The following is a 22,896-nucleotide window of genomic DNA, read 5'->3' as shown; positions in this document are numbered from 1 at the left end:
TGGAGATGTTGCCAAAAGTCTTGGCAAAGATCCCTCTTCCACCCTCAAAGGCATATACATACACACACATACACCCCTCTACCTTGGTAGAAAGTTGGGGAGATTGCAATTGCTTTAAAATTCCAAATGAAAGATGAGAATGCCCAACTATCTGGCTCTAGCCAGCCTAGGAAACTCAGGCCTGTTGTTTACACTTGGGTTTCATTGCAATGGTGCCAAACTGTCAGTCACATACAAATGAAATGTTACCAGACAACTGTCCCATTTTGTTTTATTAATTTTTGAGTAGACAGGCATGGTATCAGAGCAACACATAAACACAGTTCAGTGTTAGCATTAAATAAAACCTAAAACAAAGCAAATCTAATACATTTTAATGAAATGCATACCCATGATTGCCATGATTGTGCGAGTGGTAATTAAATAGGAGTGATAAGACATTTACAACAATTGAAATAACCTTCTTACACAGTAAAAAACTCCTGGGGTTAGAGGTAGGTAAAGAGAGGTCCTAAAAAAGGAAGAAGCGATAAGGGGAAGGGAATTTGGACCATCTAATAAGATCAGGTCTAAGAGTAGGTTTTGCCCTTCTTTAAATCAAGCAATTCCAAGCACTGTAGTGTTTCCAATCCCTGGAGGTGGATGAATTTACGAGCTAGGAATTTGGGCAGGGAGAAGAGAGTCTAAGAATATCTGTTTGGTTCTTCTAAAAGTAACCAAAGAATTTTAAAAATCAAAATCAACTAAAATCAACCAAAGCTGATTCTAGGAGGATTACTAAGATACTAAGGTGAAAGACAGTGCCTCCCTCAAGAATGGCAAGCAACAAGAGAAACCAGACTTCCCTATGTAAGAGTTCTTTACCAGGGAAGCAAAGAAATCGATGATTCAATTAAAATCATCCAGGAAACTTTTTAAAAATTCAGACACCTAGATCACTCCAAAGCCCGCAAAATCAGGGAGGGCGTACAGGCATGTGTATTTTTAAAAGCTCCCCAAATGGTTCTGATAATCACCCTGATTATCCAGAACCTTGATATATTCAAGGTTTATACCTAGGCATGATTCAGAATTGCAGCCGAAGAAAGGAAAGATTGGGGAAAGCAAGCTGAGGAAGTAAATTACACGAAGTGCCACAATGTCAGGGCGCCTGGGTAGCGTAGTCGTTAAGCGTCTGCCTTTGGCTCAGGGCGCGATCCCGGCGTTATGGGATCGAGCCCCACATCAGGCTCCTCCACTGGGAGCCTGCTTCTTCCTCTCCCACTCCCCTGCTGTGTTCCCTCTCTTGCTGGCTGTCTCTCTGTCAAATAAATAAATAAAATCTTTAAAAAAAAAAAAGTGCCACAATGTCAATACGTGTCATAAAATTTAGTCAGATTGCTTTCCTACCACCTAGCACCTAGGGAAAGGGCATTCTCACTGACACAGTGGATGGAGAGATTGTTTTGATGCAAGGTGGAACAGGCTGAGTGGGATGTCAAAAGATGAGGTTCTGGAAAACACAAGAGAATTAGGCACTTGAGTCAAAGGGACAAAATGTTGTAGGAGGTGAAAAGAAGAGAAAAAAACAGAAATGGGCCTTTTCAAAATCAAATCGGATTAATCTTGCCTCCAGTCTCCACATGCCAGAGCAGTTTCCAATTAACTCCCTTTCGGTAGGTCCGTTCCTCCTCTTCCCTTTCCCTGTCATAGCCTACAGGGGAAACTGTGTGTTCGGGGAGGGGGTGCTCTTTCTACCCTATATGCCGCTTAACTTCCGCCGTGCTGAAGCTCTACAAGATACACCGGGCGCTTCGTGACCTGTGTTGTCTAACAAACACAAACACAAACACATTTGAATTTTTCTGGTCACAGTTCTAAGAGATTTTAGAACGGCTGGCCAAGATTTGTACCGTCATTCACCAATAGGTGCTGGCCTGCAAGCTTCCCCTCAGGGAAAGGAGTGCACTGTACCTGAAAGGCTCCCTGGACCACACAAGCCATCATCCCATGTGCTCTCCTTTCGAATCTTGTCAGCCTCTTGTGAAATAAGCACTTCCGTCTCCCCCATAACCATCCCATCCCCAAAGAGTGGCAGCATCTATTTTGCCTCTTTCTGTTGTCCCTCAACTACGGTCCTCTGCCCGGGAGCTCCTCCAGTCACTTCCATCTATTTTATCACATTTTCATTGGTCATCGACCTCAGCATGTGAAATCTCTGAAGAGCAGAGGTGGGGTGCTGGGAAAGTCAGTGGCTGAAGAAAAGTCATCCACATTTCCCACCAGCAGTGCTGGGTTATTTTTATCAGTTGAGCACCACGAGGGCATCAGAAGCCCAAGGAATACCCACTGCACAGCTCGCCCCCCGTTTCATGTCTCCAGCATCAGCAGTCCTCCACCTACTGTTCCCCCACACAAAGCCTGGAAGGAAACATACCGCGTACTACGTACAGGTTTAGTTTAAATCAAATAAGCACAGGGTGCAGACTATTTATAAAATAGAGACACGATCTGCCTTGGCAGGAACTGTGCCTTACTATAGTACTGAACAACTCCTGGTGCTCTGTTGAGGCTACATAATAAATTTAAATAGGTTGCCTCTAACACAAATGTGGCTGGAAAGAAAATGGATAGAAAACTGAGTCAGTTTCCATTCCAAGATCGACCACTCAGGTTCTGTTGTATTTCTTGGTCTCTCAGACGGGGAATGATTTCAGGAACAATAAAGGGGTTTTCTTTTACAATTAGCAAAGCAGCGATTCCTATCTAACATTTTTCACAAGTGGGTGTTGTGAGGAGAGTACTGTAGTGAAGTCTGGCCATGTGATCTTGGGCCAATCACCTCAACAGGCCTCAGTTCCTTGACAAGAAAAAGAAGAGCACAAGACAAGGTCTCTCAGTGTCCACTCGGCCCTAAAGCTGGCGTCCCAATTCTAAAACCTTCAAATAAGAAAAAATGAGAATTAAAAACAGGAAGCCAAATTGAACAGTCCGGTCACCCAGCATGATGAGTAACTGCGAGGTGGACCATTGCATGGGTGGCTGGACGTCACTGATGGTGGAGTGTATTATTGTTCCCAATTATTCAACTTCTTCCCTGGAAGAGGATTATACATCTCCACCTACTGCCATGTGACACCTTGTGGAGAGAATAATATTTGCCAGTTTCACTGACAATGGCTTTGAGCACGTGACTTGCTTTGACCAATGAAACACAGCAGATGTAATGCATGAACCATCTGAAGTTAAGAACTTTTGAATGCTTCTGAGCCCTTTTCCTCTTTCCCTTATGTCATGAGGATAGGGGGGCTACTGAAGGCATCACAGATCACAAAATGAAGACAATGCAGGGAGCGGAATCATAGCCAAAGAAGAGCTGTCGATGATATAGCTATGTGAATAAGACATACAAGCCACCAACGTGTTGGGTTGCTTCATTATCTGTCTTACCTAGAGAAAGCTGACTGATCCACCACCCACCACTGGGCACATCTGATAAAGACTCAAAGAATGACAAGAATTGCTTGGCTATCATGGACTCTTAGAATGGAAGCTCCTGGCCACAGCCGCCTTATAATTCAGATAGCACCAGGGATGCCAGAAATATAAAACAATTCAAATATGTAACACCAGCTGCCTCCCACAGGAATTTGGGGATGGCATGACACTGTCATCTGAGCTATGCCCTCAATTCACTACATATTTAATAGGAGTCCAATGTGATGAAGAGAGACCCTGGTCTCGCCATCCAGAGGCCCCAGGATACCGCCTGATTGCTAAATTCCTTTAGGTCTACAGGAAACCTTGATCCTGGAGCCAAGTCATACAACCTTTGAAATCTCATGGTAGTTCTCCATTCAGAGAGGTCTGTGTGTATATTTTTTGTGGTTGTTCATCTAGTGAAAACACAGTATTTAAACATTTCTCAAAGAACAAATGGATTCTCCAGCTCAGTACGAGAAACACTGCACTCAGTGATCTGTAAGGTCCCTTCCAACCCTGAAATAGGTCAGTCTTAAAGCATTATCTAATCTGGACATAATTTTCCCCACCATTTCACAGGTGAATACCATATCTATTAGTGGCACACATCAACCTGATGCAACAAATTAGGGCAGAAAAACAGGTGAATTTTCCAAATGAATTGACAGCATAATTTAGGTAAAATGAACATGGTTATAAGGCAAACCTGTCCCTACTTAACCAGACTTGGTTCAGAAAGTAATGTGTATGTTACTTTAAGAGAGGAAAAAAATCAGAACTAATTAGATTTACAATCTGTGAACATAGTCGAAATAAAGAGCTCAAATCTATTTTTTTCATTCCTATATAGCCTGAGGGCAATAGCCAAAAGAAATTACTATTAAGTGTGAGTAATGCAAAATAGATTGTGTGCGAATTTCAATCTGAAATGTGTGAATTTAATATACAACTGCAAATTAAGAAGTGCCTTTTGATTTACAAAGTAGGCTTGGTTCTTACAGGGAAAAAATCTATCCTACAGACGACTCCAAGACGGACTAAGAGACTGCACGTGAACCTGGAAAAACAAGGGGGAATTATGTAGCACCGGGAAGAGACTGTGACTGCAGAACTGTGTCATCATCCATGGCACATACGAATCAAACCACTGAGAGGAGCACTGTGGCTGTGTCTCCACGGCCAGCCGTGGCCAGGGCGGCCACCATCCCGGTAGAGCACGCAGGCCAAGCAGTTTATCAACAACACTATAACCAGGAATCACAATAAGGTGCCTTGAAGCGACTTGGAAATAAAAGGAAATGAAATTTGTGTTTACTTAGACCATGTCCATAGACTAGACACCCAATTTTGCTCTAGGCTTTCTGCTTAGGAGCGGATTTCAAATCCAAGTCTTGCCATCATCCTGCAGTGAACACGTTTCTTCACATCAGTGTTCCTCAGAACGGTTTTGCTTACAGGGTCACAATGAGGAAAGGAGACCTTCTTGTATGATTATAGATTCTCCTCGCCCACTGGGGATGTGAGAGCCTACAACATACCAAGTACAAGAAGCAATGATTACACCGCTCCCTACCCACAAACAGCAGTGTTTAAGAACTCGCTCTAATAAAGGGCAACCGTCCTCGGATACAAGTCACCAGGAAGATGACGGCTATCTCTACCTGGATTAGTGCTCCTTCCCTTGCCACCTGCCAAACTCCTCTTCATGCTTCAGAACATGGCTGACATCACGTTCTCTGCGAAGCCTTCTTTGTCCTTTTCCTCCTCCACACCGCTTCTCAATCACATGCTCACTGTTACCGATGCATAGTATTGTGAGAGGGTTTGTTTCCAGGCTTTCTCTAGCAGGACAAGTTCCTTAAAGCAGGGGTTCTATCTAGAATCTGCTGGGCATTCAGTAACTTGAGTGACTTAATAAAGGTCTAAATAGACCTACATACATAATCTTTGTATAAGATTCAAATTAGAATAGATGGAAAAAAAAGTCTTGGCTAGATCTTCCAGACCCCCTTCCTACATAATCCCTCACGCATTGCACAGAAAACCTCCTATACACGGAAAACCTTGGAAAGCTCCACTCCATGGAACCTGAGACCCTCTGACATCATGTAACACTTTTTCCTCCTTGTGAAAAGCAAGTGGGGCTAACAAACTACAACTCCAGTGGGTGATTTTTAAGCAAGATACACAAGGATCTTGTGACCCTCCAGAAGGTGTGCATGTATTTGCAATTAGAAAAACACCAAGTAGCTTGTAAATTCCCGATATAAAGAGCCTCTTTGTTGAGAAATCATGCTTGCTTTTCTGTTTCTATTGTAATAGGGAGAAATGTGATGGTGTGCTAACTGAGGCAAGAAGAGTTCTAATTGGGTGCTACCACTAACCTCCAGTTTTTGGATCAGGAAAGGTATTAAAAGAAGTGAGAACAGAATCCTCTCTTCCTCTTGCCCCTACCACGTTTGCTAGAAAATAGCCAAATAGTTCTCACAAATGCCTAGCAAAACACTTCTATGTATACATGTCTGCAACCACTAAGTAGGCCATGCCAATTCTGGGGTTCAGAACCTTCTGGACAATTAAAGAATCTCACTTTTAGCAAAGGGCTGAAAGCAGTGTGGGCATTGCCTAGATAGGGCTCAGGCTGTATTTGTCAGAGAATACAAGAGTAGTACAACACTTTGGTCTATTTCTGGTGTCCTCAGATTTCTACTACACTGCGATAAAAGTACTGGAGTAAAGTCTAGCTCAGAAAACAGAGTGGCCCTAATTTGGGAGGATCCCAAACAGCCATTCACCCCGAGTCACAAATGCCTCAATGCGAATCAATCTGACCCTATTCACTATGACTGGCAAGGGTTAGGAATATTATTCATCCCTGCATCTACTTATTTCAGAGGGATTGACAAAGGGCTAGACTAGGCATCCAGGGCTGCTTTACTTGCAGATAAAAAAGAAAAAAATTCACACAAAATAAAAACAGCTAACCAGAGCTGTGCTGGTAAACTGGCTCTCTAAGGGGGTGTGCAGAGGCAGCCTCGACTTGGAGTGTTTGCTGACTTCCGTGGCATAAACACGCCCACTGAGGCCAATTCCAAGCTATCGATGGTTAGAACACTTGCAGCATTCCTTAATATTCAGCAACTGGCTCTGGGAAAGCCTGTCGTGTGCCAGCTTAGCACACGTTTACCAAGGATTTCTCACAGTGCCAGAAACTAAGAAGCACTTCAAATTCACTATCTCATTTCATCTGCCCAACGGTCCTGTCTTCTTATCATCTCCATTTTCAGGCGGGATGACAAGAGGCACGGAGAGGATACAGGATACGTAACCTGTCCACAGTCACACGGTTTGGAAGTGGTAACGACTCTCGTGATCCAACCAACAGCCCCTTGTGTAAACGGCTGACCGATCTCTAGCGAGACAGCAGGAGTGAGGCTCTGTCCAGAGTACACGCAGTGAAAATAAGACCAAACATTTGTGGTTCGTGGCAGGCTTTGCTTAGTCACAGAATACATGAGGATTCCTTCCCTTTGAAAACTCCATATCCTGCTTCCTCTAGTCTCCCTTCTAGTCTGCCTCTCAGACCTTAACACTTTCCTGTTAGAAATAAAGGACCTCTGCTTGACTCTTGCTCTCCCTTTCACAGTTCCGTTCGCATTTAACTTTGAAGAGTCCTTCTCCTCCTCCAAGAGCAAGGAGAGGCCAGCCAGGAACGGCATCGCCTTAGGCGGCCGCGAGCCGATGGAAAGAGCAGGGCAACAACAGACCCATCTGCAGGGGAAGGTTTTAACAGAAGCCGCAGAAACAGTTGTGGACATCGGCACAGGGATCCCTGACAAGTGAAAAGGAAGAAATGGACGGTGACATTCACATCGTATCTACAAGTGAGGAATTACTGTAAGACTGGGAAGAGGAAAACTCACAACAGGAATTACACTTGTACCAAGGCATTCGAGGACGATCGCGACCAGACTGCGCAGAATTGGGGAAACCACCGGTGGGACTGACTGGGAACTGGAATTCCTGGGCACCTGCAGGTCAGGGACGCAGGCCGGTGGAAGACCCAGTTCCTAACCTCCTGTAGGTGTTTCTCTACTGTTCCAGGATTTCATTGCCAAAAACAGTGAGTCTCTTACTAAAAACTCTAATATCTGCAACTTAACCTTGAAATAAATTTCCTCTTTCTTTAAAAACCTTCCAAATGAAGAGGTTCACAGGTTTAGCCAAAGGTAAATGAAAACTTCTACATAATTAGTGAGCATGATCTTTAATCATTTTTAATGGAGCTCATGACTTATAATTGCAGCCAATGATTTATTTCTTCCATTTGGATCTATACACTTTTGTGAAGTAACTTTTTCACCACAATAGTCATGAAACTAAGCACTGAAATACACTGAATCACTGTACCCACTGAGGCCATGGAGTAGATTTAATCTCATGGCTCTCAGTACAAATATTCGTCATAATTTTTAGAGGGCATTTTGTACCAATAAAATTATTTGTCAGTGTTTTCATATTTACAGTCTCTAAATTTTCTAACTTTGTGAATATGGTTATAAATTACATACAAATGCTACCATAAATTACAAATATTCTGCAAATTACCAATATAGTCAGAGTGGAAAATTCACAAATATCTTATTGATGGAGAGGCACCATCACAGCAGTTTGCAGAACACTGTTCCAGGTTACCAGTGACGATGACCAGCACAATCCTGCCCCAGGAGTCAAACGAAATGAGGCCGAGTCACGACTGACTTATAGGCCAAGGGCTTTTGGGAGCCAGAAGAGCAGGAGCTGACTTGATTTCTATAAACATTGCTTTTTAAAAACTACCTTAAAAATCTTATAAGCATATTTCCTTTGTAAAGTATAATTATCATATGGAAAAATACAAGGTAAAAGGTAAAGTATCCCCTCATACAAGAGGTTTTTCATTTTGGTTTGAATTTAAAAAAAAATTAGGTGTTAATTCTTAAAAGGAATTCATCAATCATAAAAATTTTTCCTAAAATATTAAGAGTTCATTTACAGCACTAACTAGCAAAATACATAAGCAACCAGTATGCTTTGAAAAGTACAGAAAAGATGTTTCATTTTCATCCCACATTAAACAACTCAGGGAAAAAAATGACAGTCTCCACCAAGAACAGGAACTAAAGAGGTTATTTCTTGTGATTAGCAAATATGTATTGCACGCAATCCTCTAATGAGAGCCCAAGAAAATGGCGCCTTTCTTTTCCTGTGAGTACTTCTGAATGTGGCTGCTAGCTGCCTTGAGCACCCCGTTTCCTTTGTTGCTATGTTTCAGCAAATCTCTTCCAGAGTCACTCTGGTGTATGACATGCTGTCCAATTAGCTGGCAACGTATTTCCTTTTACCTTCACTGCAATGACCTTCCTTTTTCTAGGAAGATTTCATACAGTCACCCCGCTGAATTAAAACTACACAAAAAGCTGTGCTTGCAGAACGACTGCTAGGCAACACAAACCTGTTGAACTAAATCTCAGGTGAGAAACATTTCTGGAGAGAGATGAGAACAATTACAGTCGTTTCCCAATAAACTGTTAATTTTAATTCAGAACACAGTAATGTCTTGCTGGAGTTTGTAAGCACAGGTAAAAACAAAGAAGATAATCTATAAGAATGTAAGCATTTTATGAATGTATACATGCATATCTGAATACGTATGCATATCCATCATATACATGACGGACCCCCCAAATAGTTAATTTCATTTGATGTCTGATGGACCCACATTTGTCACCGGTGCTGTGAATTTGGGAAGGCAGTACAGAAAACGTCAGTGCACTGTGTTTTCAAGAGAGCACACTGTTATTTATTACAAGCTCTTTGCAGAGACCTGCTTTGAAGAGAAACAAATGAAGCAAGTTCTTTCAGTAAAGGCAGAATAACGTATTACACCAAATTCAGAACTAGCTTAGATTTTGAAATATGGGCTCTGCATTGTAAACCGAACTGAAATATTTCATCCACATTTATCTTTGGAGGAAAAAAGTTTAGATTGGGGAAAAGGCTTTTTAAAAAAAGGCTGATGGAATTCATGACAAGGGTTCCTAAGGCTGCTTGGAAACCAAATTGTTCTTAAAAAATAACTTTGATGAGTTAAGTGCAAATGAATCAGAAACATATGGATTAAATTTCCCTTAAAATACACAAGGGTTTAAAAATTAGAGGAAATATGCCTGGTAAAGTACATTTGAGAAATGTTACAAAACATATTTCAAAATGTTTGAAAAATAGCTTGAGGTATTTTACAAATTGCAAACGAAGCCTGATTCATCCATCTCTAATTACGTAATAATTACTAACACTATAGTTTAGGATTTATGTTCTGTAATACAGTAGTCATACCATGATTACTTATTTGTCTAAAAAAGTTATTCAAAATGTACTAATTGAAAGCATTTTGAACATTCAGAACTAAACTCAGCTCTGGGGCAGCGCTTCAAACACAGACAATGAACTGGGGCCAAGTACACAGAGGTGGCTCTCCTGGTACTTGACAGTGACCATACATACAGCTAATGACTCTGGAGCTGTCATCCAGTGGGCAGAGAACTGTCAGGGATCTTCTTAATAAAAATAACTGGTAGAGCCTTATGTCGCTTAAGTTGGTGGTCTAAATACAACTCATGGAAACTTTCAGAATGACTGGCTCATATAATAAAGTCTGTCCTGCAAAACAAGTAGCTGTACATTTACACTCTGACACAGCTCTGACAGTGACATTCCCCAATTCATGTTAATCCCACAACACAAGAGCCTAAAAGTCTCCTGGTAAAAAAAAAAAAAAAAAAAAAAGCACTACAGGTGGGGCGCCTGGGTGGCTCAGTCAGTTGAGCATCTGGCTCCTGGTTTCAGCCCGGGTCATGATCTCAGGGTCCTAGGACGGAGCCCCACATCAGGCTCCATGCTCAGCAGGGAGTCTGCTTGGGGGTTCTCTCTCTCTCTCTGCCCCTCCTCCACTCTCTCTAAGTAAATAAATAAATCTTTCCCCAAAAAAAGCATTATAGTAAAGAGAAGGTAAGAATGAATTTTAATAGCCTCAGAAAAATGAGTGAATATAACATTTATTTCAAGAATTGAGTACTTTTGCATTTACACTGTGAAAAGGAATCTTGGAATACGGCAAACAAAGGAATAGGCTCTGGAACAAACTGACCTAATTCCATCCCTTCTTCCACTTCTTAGGGGCCAAATGATTACAGCAAGTCACTCTACAAACCTCAGTTTCCTCTTCTGCAAAAAAAGAGTAATGGCATATCTTACAGCTAATTTACAGATTTAATAAAACAATACAGACAACGTATCTAGCACATAGCAAACATTATAAATGTTAGTTCCAATCTCTGATGTCAATTTATCATCTATTTCTTATTAAGTATCACTACCTTGGGTAAATAATCGTATTGGCATCATGCTTCAGAGGCTTAAAGGTCCTTAAGGAACGTTTTTGCTGTCTGGCTTACTTTCTTTAAAGCTTATCTGCAGCATTCTTCAAGATCAAAAATAGATACAAGTCTCCTTTCCCAGTTCAAAATGTGATCTTGAAAATACATGGTAAAATTTCTCTGGGTTCGGGTCTTCACCTGTAAGATAAGAGGCCTGCACCAAGTCATTTGCTCCCAATTTCATTTGCCCTGGGTTGCTGCTGAGCGTCTCTCAAAACTTATATGAAAGGTCCAGAGAAGACCTTAGGAGAATTAAAATTAGAGAAGAGTTGGCCATCAACTTTTCCGATCATAAAGAGGATAGGAAGTAGCCACCGAACACACCAGTCCTCTCCCTTGATTCCTTTCCCACGTGTCCTGGTGTGGCAGGAGCAGCGGTGCCAAGTAAGGAGCCGGACGCGTCCCGGGTGAACCCCTGTGTCTGTCTGGGCCAGCTGCAGCTGCCTGAGGTCATGTCCAGTCAGGGAGGGAAGAAAGCACGCTGGCCCTAGCCTCCAGAATCCAAGCCTGAGTTGATAGCCCACGCTTGCCCTTTCTGGCTATCCATTTGCAAGGCAGCAGCTGACACTGGCCAAGCAATGCCTATACCTTCCCCCACAGTTTCCAACTACCTCCCTGGCTTCTCTGGGCAAACACCCCAACATTCAAGTACACTCCACCATATCAGCTAGTCACCATGTCACATCACCAGGCAGCACTGGAGACCTGCACTGGAGAAAGTAGCAAGGACAGAAGTGAGTGGGAAGGCTGTGGCCACAAATGTTTCCTATTTTTTGTCCCATTTTCCTAGTTCTTTTCCTTGATAGGCTTTAATAGACCAAATCCTCAGTAATGGTCACAGCAAGATGGGTAGGGCCCTGGAATTAAATTGATGCTAGGTGCTTTCCAGCTATAAATATTATAGAATGACATGACAATATAATCAAGCATAATCATCTGCTTCACACTTGGGTCTACCAGGAACACTTCTGGGAACCAAAGATAAAGCTAAAAAGGCCACAGCCTAGAGAAATGACACAAAGCACCAAAGCTCAAAGACTGTGCAGCTTCCTACTCCTCCTCATCCCCAAATGGCCATACTCCTAATTTACCCACAATTCTAACAAGCACTTTAAAGACTGTTTTACTGGGTTCACCACAGACTGGAGGTAGGAATTGGAAGAGGAATAAAGGTCGTCAGCCTGATTAACAGAAGAGTAAAAATGCTATAAGAGCAAACACCAAAACTCAAAGACCATTTAGTCACAGGCAGAAAAGCCCTGCTCCCCACCCCCCCCCACTTCCCCCACCCCTGCTAGATGCTGAGGGTAGCGTATCTTAAAGATAACTCTGAATCACAATGAAAAGGTTAAGCTCAAGTTCTCTATTTTACAAAGTCAGAGAACAAGTATGATACATTCTAGCAAGGTTTCAATAAAAGCCAACTAAAAATAGATGAGCATATGAAAAGATGCTCAACATGTCATTACAGAACTGGAAATTAAAACAGCAATGTTATACCAGTACACACTTATTAGACTGGCAAAATCAGAACACTGACAACACCAAATGCTGGAGAGGATGTGGGGCAACAGGAACACTCATTCATTGCTGATGGGAATGCAAAATGGTACAGCTACTGTGGAACACGGTTTGGCAGTTTCTTACAAAATGAAACACACTCTTGCCATATATTCCAGCAATCACACTCCTAGGTATTTACTCAAATGAAGTGAAAACTTAGGTCCATACAAACAACTGCACATGAACATTTACAGCAGTTTATAGCAATTTCTAAAACTTGTAAGCAACCAAGATGTCCTTCAAACAGACTTGAACATCCATGTAACAGACAAAAAGAAATGAACTATTAAGCCTCAAAAAGACATGGAGGAACCTTAAGTGCAAACTGTTAAGCAACTGTAGGATTCCAATTATATAACATTCTGGAAACAGCAAACTACAGTGTAAAAAAAAAAAAAATCACCACTTGCGGGGTTCGGGGGAGGGGGAAAGATGAACAGCAGAGCCAGGAGGATTTTTAGGGCACTGGAACTACTCTGTATGATCCTGTAATGGCAGATCTACGACACTATAACTTTTATCAAAACGCACTGAACTGTACAACACAGAGTGAACCTTAATGTAAACTATGTACTCTGTAATAATGTAATAATGTACCAACAGTGATTCAAGTATCACAAGTGTACTACACTAAAGCAAGATATTAATAAAAAGGGCTTGAAGCGTTGTGGAGGGGAGAAGAGGCGGCAAGAAGAACGCTCCTCACTGTTGAATTTTTCTGTAAATCTAAATTGCTCAAAAAAATAAAGTCTATGAATTAAGAAAATAGTTTTGGGGGATTTGTAAAATAAGATACAGTCATCTGGAAAATTCACCATATGGAACATCCATTTTGCAATGGCGTTACACGAGTAAGGCAAGTATATTTATTAAACCCGTTAGAATTAATTAAAAAGCCACTCTTATCTTACCTGCATCAAACTTGAAATTATCAGTATAATGCACAGCAAACACAAGAGCTCAGGTTTACAACATGTGATTTTTTAAGAATGGAAACTCTGGGAAAAGTCATTCCCTACTAGTGAGGGGTTTGTTAGTCTCGCTGGTGGCAGTAAGTAGACCAGTGACAGCAGATTAAATAGGAACCACAAAGAAAACACCAACAAGCAACACTCTAGAAATTTATTACCAAATCATAACCTATGCACAAAGACACCTAAGCTCATGAGACTAGCAAAGTAGCAGCACAAAATATAAGGAAAAGTACGTTTAAGAAATACAATTTAGAAATGTCTTTTTCTTTGAATTAGGTTCAAAATACTGAGAGACAAACACTGAAACACAAATTTTAACCATACACAAACCATCTTAACATGTAATGATCCGTTGGAAACCGGACAAATGGTAACTGAAGGCAACTCCCCGTTGCCGTACCAACACATGAATAGACCTGTGCTCATTTCTGTGTGTTTTCATAGAATACGTGGGTTCTTAGAGAATGGACACAGGAACAGTTAGATTCCAAGATTTTTACTGTTATCACATTAGTTTGCATTTATGAAGCTATGAGAAAAGAAGTGTTTGAAACTGCTCCTTGAAACGAAACACATTCAAATAATGAAACCACACCAAAAAGAGAAAGAATCATCCAGGCATTTCATAGAAGCTTAATTTGGAATAGATGGTTTTGCAAAGGCAAATATTTTAAATAAAAATTTCAAGATTAAAAAAAAAAGGTAGTGGGGGGGAGGACAAGAGGAGAGAGAAGGAAGTACTTAAACAAATCAGCATAGATGATGAACAGAATTTAAATGTGGTTTCAGTTCAGTTCCTCCTAAAACTATGCCTGGTTAACTGAGGTAGACTCTGGAAAAAACAAGTGCAAAGATTCAGGTTTTCCAAAGGGCAATATTTAGTCATTTCAGAGGCTGTTAAACAAAAGCATCTTTTATGATCACAAAATCAAGTCGGAGCCCTTTTACAGGAAGAAAACCTCTACTCTAATTCCCTATTTGTTGTGCCAAACTTCCAAATGTATAAATCCTACACACTGCCGGTGACGAAGCAGCATCCTGGTTATTTATAGACATACATAAAGATATGAGAATGGTAAAATAAAAAGAATAAATGACATTACCTTATTAGTTTTCCTTTTTTTTAATTTTTATTAAAAAGTCACTTGGAAATTTAGAAATACCACTGAGTTTAAAGAGAGGTCTGGAGCCAAAAAACCTAGTAAACATTTCAAGAATTACTGTTAATTTGTGAGTGTTTAAAAATGTATCTATTATCTTAGGGGTTTTATTTTTAAAGTACTCTACAGTTTCTGCATCAAGAAACAATATTAAAAGCAAATGTCCTTTAAAAATTAAATAAGAAAAGCCCAACCTGAAAGTATAAATAAGTAAATATAGTAATTATAACAGAGTTTTTAGCTTTTTCTGCAAAAATAATTAGTGGAGATGAGACTATAACATTTGGGGTTCAAATATTTTTATTCCCTAACAAGCCCTCCAACTGTAATTCCTATTCTCTATTGTGACAGATTTTTAGATTCACATAAATATTATGTGCATCACAGATTAAGTGATACGTAAAAAAATATATACAATCAAAACAGTTAAGGAACAAAAGACACAAAAAAATGTGTAAAAAAATGCTTCATTCAAGTTAATGTGGCCCTTTCTTGGAACAGGCCAGCAAATATCCTTAACATTCTATGCCTATCACACAGGACATAGGCTAAGGTGATTTCTCACTAAGATGAAAGAAAGAGTGGGAATCTACTACTACACAAAAAGGACTCAATAATCAAGATAATACTGAAGGAGCCAAAGCCCACACAACTGAAATACCTGCCTAAATCCTTCACTTTATCTCCAGTTAGGGTGGAGGAGAGCGAAACATAACTATGCCAACTGGCTACCATTTTACAACTCTCATCATAGATTTAACAGCATATAGTACAAAAAACTTCCAATGCAGGAGCTCACACAAACTCAAGCTGTGCAAACCCTAAAGACTATCAATAACTTCGTGTTCAACAGAGTCAGGCTACACCTAGCCAAGTGAAAGGGGGGCAATTATATTGTACATTGGGGCTGCATACACACATTTTTTTCTTGAAGTACCTGTATGTTTGTTCATAGCAGAGTCACCAGATATTTGCTTGCTCACTTTTTGAGTAATTAGTGGTTTCAGCCTATACTTTGACAGTCAAATATCACAGCATAAAAACTGCAATCTCAGGAGCTCAACTGAAGCCCCTAATTATGCAGCTAGACCACAACACATTTCCTCTTCCAAGCTGTCTTGCTTTTTCTGGAGATAGCAGTCCGAGCCCAAAGTGTTTTGATCATGCTAGAATGTCTACACTGATACTGACTAGAAGATGAAAGTCTGTGATGCCATCGTCTATTTTCCTGCTTGGATTTCTAGTAGGTTTCAGCCTACATTTAAAAGCTATTTGTCCAGTATATTTCATCAACACTAAGTTCCTTTAAAAAAAATAAAGCGATTATAAGAGCAAAATGTTTACCATAATCATGTAACACGCGTACATGTTTATAATGACGATGTACCATAATTACATGTGTACATGTTTACAATAAATATGAACTTTGGGAAATGGTTCATGAAAATCGCCAGATCTATAATAATAACATTGCTCAAACAAACTTATTTTTAAAGAGATTTAAAGGAGAAAAAGAGGAAAACCTGTATATATTATCTTTCCAAAGCACACACAGATTACTGTGCCTCTCCTTTTAAGATCTGGACTCGTGTCATTAGTTGGAGCCAGAAGCCACACAGTGTAATTATAGAAAGTGCCCAGTCAGAACTGCACAGCCTGGTCCAATTCTGTAAGCCACAGAGCTCCCACCTGAGGGTCTTGTACACGGTAAGCCACCAACACGAGTCCGCTAAAAGAAGGAACCATCTCATCAGATATTTGCAAGACAGAATTGTACAACACTCAGTCCTAATCTCATTGTGTTGCAGAGCCCAGAATACTCATGTTTTCAGGCGAAGTAAAGGAACCAAATCTTCCTAATCTGATAATGCAAAACACAACAATTTTCTCACTCTGGGTAAGGCAACACACTGTCTTGCGATATAGACAGCGTACATACGATGTACAGTAAAGGCTGGAGAGAACACCTGAGCAATCTCCTCAGGATCCTTTAAGGGGGTTAAGAAATACAAAGCAATCGCCATCCACTGACAAAGCAAAATGAGAAATGAGGGAAATAAAAAATTTAAAAAGCACACCCAATTCACCATCTTAGCCAAGATAAGCTCCTAGGAAGCTTGAGTGTCCAAATACTACTTAACTGATAATTTTTAAAAATCCCAATTACCATATTATTACCCATGAACAATTTTTAAAAGAAGTAGAAATACATGCCAACACAACACAAAACCTAGAAAAACAGTCTAACAAGTTTTAGCAATCAAAACACACGTTTTAACGGCTGCCCCTAAGACTTCAGGGAAAAAAAATAGGTTACCGGGTGGCAACAGTTTGCAAGATTATTTTAGTGTGATCATTTATTTCTTTATTTAAAAAGTTAATGAATAAAAGAAAAGTTATTTCAATTTTTAAATGAACTCATTCAATTAAAATAAAATCATGATGTCTTATGAGTTTAACTCTTATAAACAACGCCTCAGAGGAAAGGGGGGTAATTTATAGCATTATATAAAATACTGGAGTTTAGAATCAGACTTAAATTATCTGAAAATTATATAATTCTTAATAGGAAAAAAAAAATCTCTTAAAGCAAGATACTAAGAGTTTTTTTGTTAAGTGTCTAAAAAGTTCTATTATTTTTAGTTTTAAACCAGTGGGTGTTCTCCAAAACTGAGAATTCAAGACAGCATCAAATACAAATTTTGAAAAGCATCACCATTAAAGCAAAGGTTGCCCGACCCAAATGGGATAAATGTAATTTAAACAAAACGAACACCAGCATATTCTACTTGTGATTAGATACACACCATCTACTTTCTCTGGCCTCTTTTTATTGTCTAATTCCTGCTGAACTCAATGTGCATGTCAGATTTCTATCCCTAATCATACTGCAGTGTACAAGTTCTCAACCTAGACAAGGAATAATTTTAAAATTTTCAAATGAACATCACTCATTATGTACAATGCTATTTTGTTAAACTAGCTGTCTGGAAAACTATAAAGATTTTGTTTTGTTTGTTTTGCATTAGCCACAAGAGAGTGGACTTCCTTAGAATACCGAAGTATTTAATTGAAAATATGAAAGTCAAGTTCAGCAAAATTCAAACGTTTATCATTAGAGCTGAGGAAAATAAAGGGCTTATCTATTTGATGTATTGAAAGAAAAGTGAAAACAAACCCAGAATTCAAGAATGAAGAAGTGCTTCTTACGCCATCATAATATTCTTCCCACCCTTCCAATATAAGTACCAGCAAAAAATACTGAAGACCAGAGAAACAACGTCACAAAACACTTCAAAGACCACAGGCATGAGGCAATCATAAAGGTGAATAAACGATTAGAGAGCTAACAGAAGAAATGGTGGGGGAACAGAGGGTAAAAATTCAACTGTGTGATAGACTGTGACACTAAGAGTTGAATTCTAAAGGTTTAACTAACAAATTCATTATTTAATTCAAAACTATCATTTTTAACAATAATGAATTTGACACAAACCCAGTTCTGATGTTAAAAGTCAACATACATGGGTCCCTCACGCTCAGAGCGAAGAACAGAAAAAAAAACAAAAAAACAACAAATGCAAGTGAGAAAGAGAGGTCCTCCTAACCCTTTAGTAAACAAGTTTCTACGAGAGCATACTGACCGCTCTCCAGCCTCCCCGACACACCGCTTTGCGTGTGCAATATTAACGCGTGACTCCGTGGAGTCACCAGCACAAAGCCAGGTGACGGAGACTATCAGGCTCCCAAGTAAGCTTTTCTTCTTTCCCAACTACATTTATATTCTTTGTGGTTTTAGGTTTTTTGCCTTGAAGGGAACCATCTCTCCAATGAAAAGTTCTAAACCTGTTTAAAAAAAAAAAAAACTGCAGGGAATTTCTTCACATTTTATAAATAAAAATACCAGAAATGGAAGAGCTGACAGAAATTCAAGCAGATCCAAATTCAACCATCCATTTTTCATACTTCTCCAAGTCTGCAGCAGAGACAGACTTAGCAATTTTCTTCAGAGCCAATTCAAAGTCTCCTTTGGTGACAGGCATCTGAAGTTCCTCTTTAGAAAGTGCACGGATCTCTTCCGGACCTAAGCCATTGATTCGCCGTCTCATTGCCATTAAAGAGGCATCCCTAAAAACATACAAAATCCGTGAATCCACATTGAGGTAAATGTTTTAAACACTGTCAACTGTAACATAGTTAAGAGAAAACATTCAAAAGATCATTTTACGTGTTTTTATGACGCTACTCAGAATTTCCCATTTTAGAGATATCCTGAGGGTTCGGAAAAGGTTAAAACATGGGATGCAAATGACTTAAACATAAAATGTACTATTAATGAATCCTAAAAGTCGAGGTTGGGCTCAGATGGTACTGAATTTTCTTTTCACCACTTGCTCTTCAAATGCAGCCAAGAAAGTTAGGAAACAGAAGTAGAGTTTTGAAATACTGAATTGCACACTTGAAAATGAACACATGGCTAATGTTAAGATAATTCAAATCTTTTACCAGTTTGTCTACGACCTAATTAGAGGAGGTAAAGCTAGGAAACTCCTTCTCTGAAACATGAATATATCTACATAGACTGGATGTGGAATCCCCCACATCCAGCACTGGTGGGCAACTAAAGGGTTAAAACCTGGCTTCTCCAGATCCTATTTTCAGTTCCATTCTGATCAGCTGTACATAATTATGAAGGTTTGGAAGAACTGGACAATTAATGCTCACAAAAAAACTATTAGGAAGCCAACCCAGCCAAAACTTCAAATTTGTATATATTTTACTCCAGTGATACTAGAAACTATTGGGAGCTTCTTGTGTGCCACTAAACTTACATGCACGTAAGAAAAATACTAGTACAAAAAGTGAGAAACAACAGATTTTACTGTTTTAAAGAAAGGCTACTGCTGCCAATTTAAGTATAGTCAAGATGGTAAGAAAGAAAATCCTTATTGAGCATGTGAAATGTCTATAAAATACTATGTCACTAAATTGAAAGGGAAATATATGATATATTTTATACATATAAAATATCTATTTCCCAGCTTAAACTGATGCAACTTTGCTTGCTCATCTGCATGTGGTAAAATAATGCCAGCCAAAACTAATATTATTTTATGTTGATGCAACTAGGCTCCAATTTAGGGCTAAACCGACCTTAGCTTGTCAAAGCCATTATTACCAAATAAAGTACAATTTCTTAAAAATCAAAGGATAGATCACAGAAAGACAATTATCATTTGGTTTCACTCATATGTGGAATGTAAGAAACAGTGCAAAAGATCATAGGGGAAGGGAGGGAAAACTGAATGGGAAGTAATAGAGAGGGAGACAAACCATGAGAGACTCTGAACTACAGGAAACAAACGGTTGCTAGAGGGGAGGTGGGTGGGAGGATGGAGTAATTGGGGATGGGCATTAAGGAGGGCACGTGATGTGATGAGCACTGGGTGTTATATGCAACTGATGAATTGCTGAACTCTATATCTGAAACTAAGGATGTAATGTATGTTGGCTAATTGAATTTAAATTTTAAAAAAATCAAAGGAACAGAAAAGGTGACCATGTTGTTATACAATTATTCATCTAACAATGACCTATGAAGTTACGTAGAAAAGAAACAAGACAAATGAGAATCATTTCAAGGAAATGGGTCGCTGCTTTCACGTCAAGGGCTAATAACAACACTAACTTTAAGATCGATCCTCCTGCCAAACCTATACCTAATATCTAAGGTCACAGATCATTAACAAAATACCTGCAAACATTAGTTATATCAGCACCAGAATAGCCCTCAATCTTCTCTGCTATATCTTCCAGCTGAATGTCAGGATCCAGTTCAACCTCACGAAGATTGATCTTCAGCAGCTCAGTTCTTCCTTTTGCTGTAGAAGATTTTTTCTGTTACTGTTGGATGTTTTACTTTAAAGATCATTTTGATAAGAAATCACGTATTAGCGTTCAGGAATAGAAAGAGGAATCAGTAACTTGAGTCCACCTAGTATTACCAACTCACTGCATGACTCAGAGTTACCGAATTTCCTAAGTGCCTTGGCTGCAGTAACTAAAAATTGAAGCAAAATTCAAGAGTTTTCCTTATAGATTGTGAAGATACTTGCCATGAAAACAAAGGGTCTGTGATCCTTTATGAAAAATAAAATCATTAATATTCAAATACTAAACATGCTTTTAGTAAAAAACAACATTAAGCCTACTTTTAAAAAACGAGATTACATGACGTTAACTCCTGTGAATCATTCTGCTCACCTTTTAGTGTGATATAGAAAAAGTTTCTCTAAGATACAGGAAATCAGCACTTGGCACAAAATACTTACTAATGTGTTTACTTGGAGAACCAGCCCACAGACATTTGCTCTTCCAATATGACTGAAATGTGTATTGTATTGTGTAAGCCCAAATGAATTACAGAATTATTTAAAATAACCAATCATGCCTGCCGTTTCACTATCAGTTTTAATGTCAAATTTCTATTTAATATAGCATAGTAAGATAATGCAAACTTAGGTTGCATCGGCTTTCCACTATTTCCTGATATATAAAATGTAATTTCTCCAACTTTTATTTTGAAAAATTTTAAATCTACAGGTTAAAAAAAAATCAGTGAACACCCATTTATCTTCCATCTAGACTCATCAATTGTCAGTATTTTGCCATTATCACTCCTTTCCCTTCCCCTCCCTCCTCTTTTTTGAATTGAAAGCTAACTGTAGGCACTGCAATACCTCACCTCAAATTCTTCAGTATTTACCTCCTAAGAACAAAGGTATCTGTACAATTATCACACTTATCAGCAAATTTAACCCTGTACATTAGAATCATCTAATACACAATCCAGATTAAAATGTCCCCATTTTCCCCAGGTCTTTATAACTTTCTTAAAAACCATCACACATTGCATAGTTACCATATCTCTTTAGTCTTCTTTAACCTAAAACAGTTCCCCACTGTTTGTTTTATCTTTCCTGATATTGACAATTCCCCAAATGATCATATAGAGTCAAAGCATTCCAGTAAAGATCCCAACAGGTCTGTCTGTGGATCTGAACAGGAATATATTAAAATGTTTATGGAAACGGAAAGAATCAAGGACAACCAAGACACACTGGAAAAACAACAGTAAGCTGGGAGGAACAGCTCTATCAGAATTTAAGACTTATTACAAAGCAATAGGATTCAAATCAGTGTAATACTCTTGCAGAGATAAACAAATAGATCAATGATACATAACAGGGAGCCTAGAAGCAGATCAAAGCATATACTATGGACACCTGATTTAAGACATACGTGGTTTCAAGCAGTGGCAGAAAATGCCAGAACAACTACTATCTGCAGGGTAAAAAAAATGATATTGCATCCTGCCTCAAACCATACATGAAAATCAGTGCCAGGTATGTTACTAATCTAAACATAAGATGTAAAATTACAAGCATTTTAGAAGATAAAACAAGAAATATATTAATGACTTCAGAGTGAATATTCTTGAAATATATATATTTATTTATTTATTTATTTAAGAAGTTGCCCACAGAGGAAAAGACTTATAAACTGACCACATTAAAATTAGGAACTCCAATTCACCAAGACTCTGTACATAGAGTGAAAACACAAAAGCTACAGAGCTTGAGCAGATATTTACAACATACATAAGTAACAAAGTACTTATATCCAGAATATTTAAAGAACCCCTACAAATATAAAGAAAGTTCAGACCACCTAATAGAAAAATGGGCAAAAGACTTGAACAGATATTTGTTATATATCTTTTCCTTTACTAGACATTTGATTTTGTTATAATTCAAATGGCTACTAAAGGAAAAGATACTCAAATTATTTAATAAAGAAGGAAATAAAAATTAAACCACAATGAGGTAGCACTGCACACCAAGAGACTGGTATAAATTAAAAAGCCTGAGGTTCTGGAAAAATGTGAAGCAACGGGAACTCTCCTATCTTGCTGGCAGGAGTATAACGTGTAACAACCGCTTTGGCACAACCACTTGGGAAGACAAATTGGATTTATCTATTATTGTTCCAGCTATGCAACATGACCAGCGATTCACTGCAAGGATGGAACGCTCCATCTCAACCTAAAGAAACTGAGCATTTTCACCATTATACAAGTATAAAAATATTCATAGCAGTACTATTCATAATTGCCTAAAATTATAAAAACAATCATAATGTCCACCAAATAATATGATGGATAACTGTGGCATGATGACTTAATGGATGTTATAGACG

General features: G+C 39.0%; 1 protein-coding gene across 7 annotated transcripts in view; it reads right to left on the bottom strand.

Annotated features, from left to right (window-relative positions):
• KATNAL1 (katanin catalytic subunit A1 like 1) overlaps positions 1–22,896 on the bottom strand; it is a 115,014-nt gene that overhangs the window by 23,494 nt on the left and 68,624 nt on the right. For 4 of the 7 annotated variants that reach the window (XM_057309440.1, XM_057309441.1, XM_026493077.4 and 1 more), the window contains 2 exons: positions 20,393–20,519; positions 13,612–18,765 (listed from right to left, as the gene is read on the bottom strand). In XM_057309440.1, the coding sequence (XP_057165423.1) occupies positions 18,567–18,765; positions 20,393–20,519 (326 nt within the window). In that variant the 3' untranslated portion in view covers positions 13,612–18,566. Of the gene's footprint in view, positions 1–255; positions 1,301–13,611; positions 18,766–20,392; positions 20,520–22,896 lie in introns of those variants that run through there. The other 3 variants (XM_048215561.2, XM_048215562.2, XR_008958337.1) reach the window with 2 other exon arrangements.

Source organism: Ursus arctos, unplaced genomic scaffold (genome assembly GCF_023065955.2).
Source record: "Ursus arctos isolate Adak ecotype North America unplaced genomic scaffold, UrsArc2.0 scaffold_10, whole genome shotgun sequence".
NCBI lineage: Eukaryota > Metazoa > Chordata > Mammalia > Carnivora > Ursidae > Ursus > Ursus arctos.
Note: the sequence above shows the minus strand (reverse complement) of the source record. Positions and strands in the feature narration are given on the sequence as shown.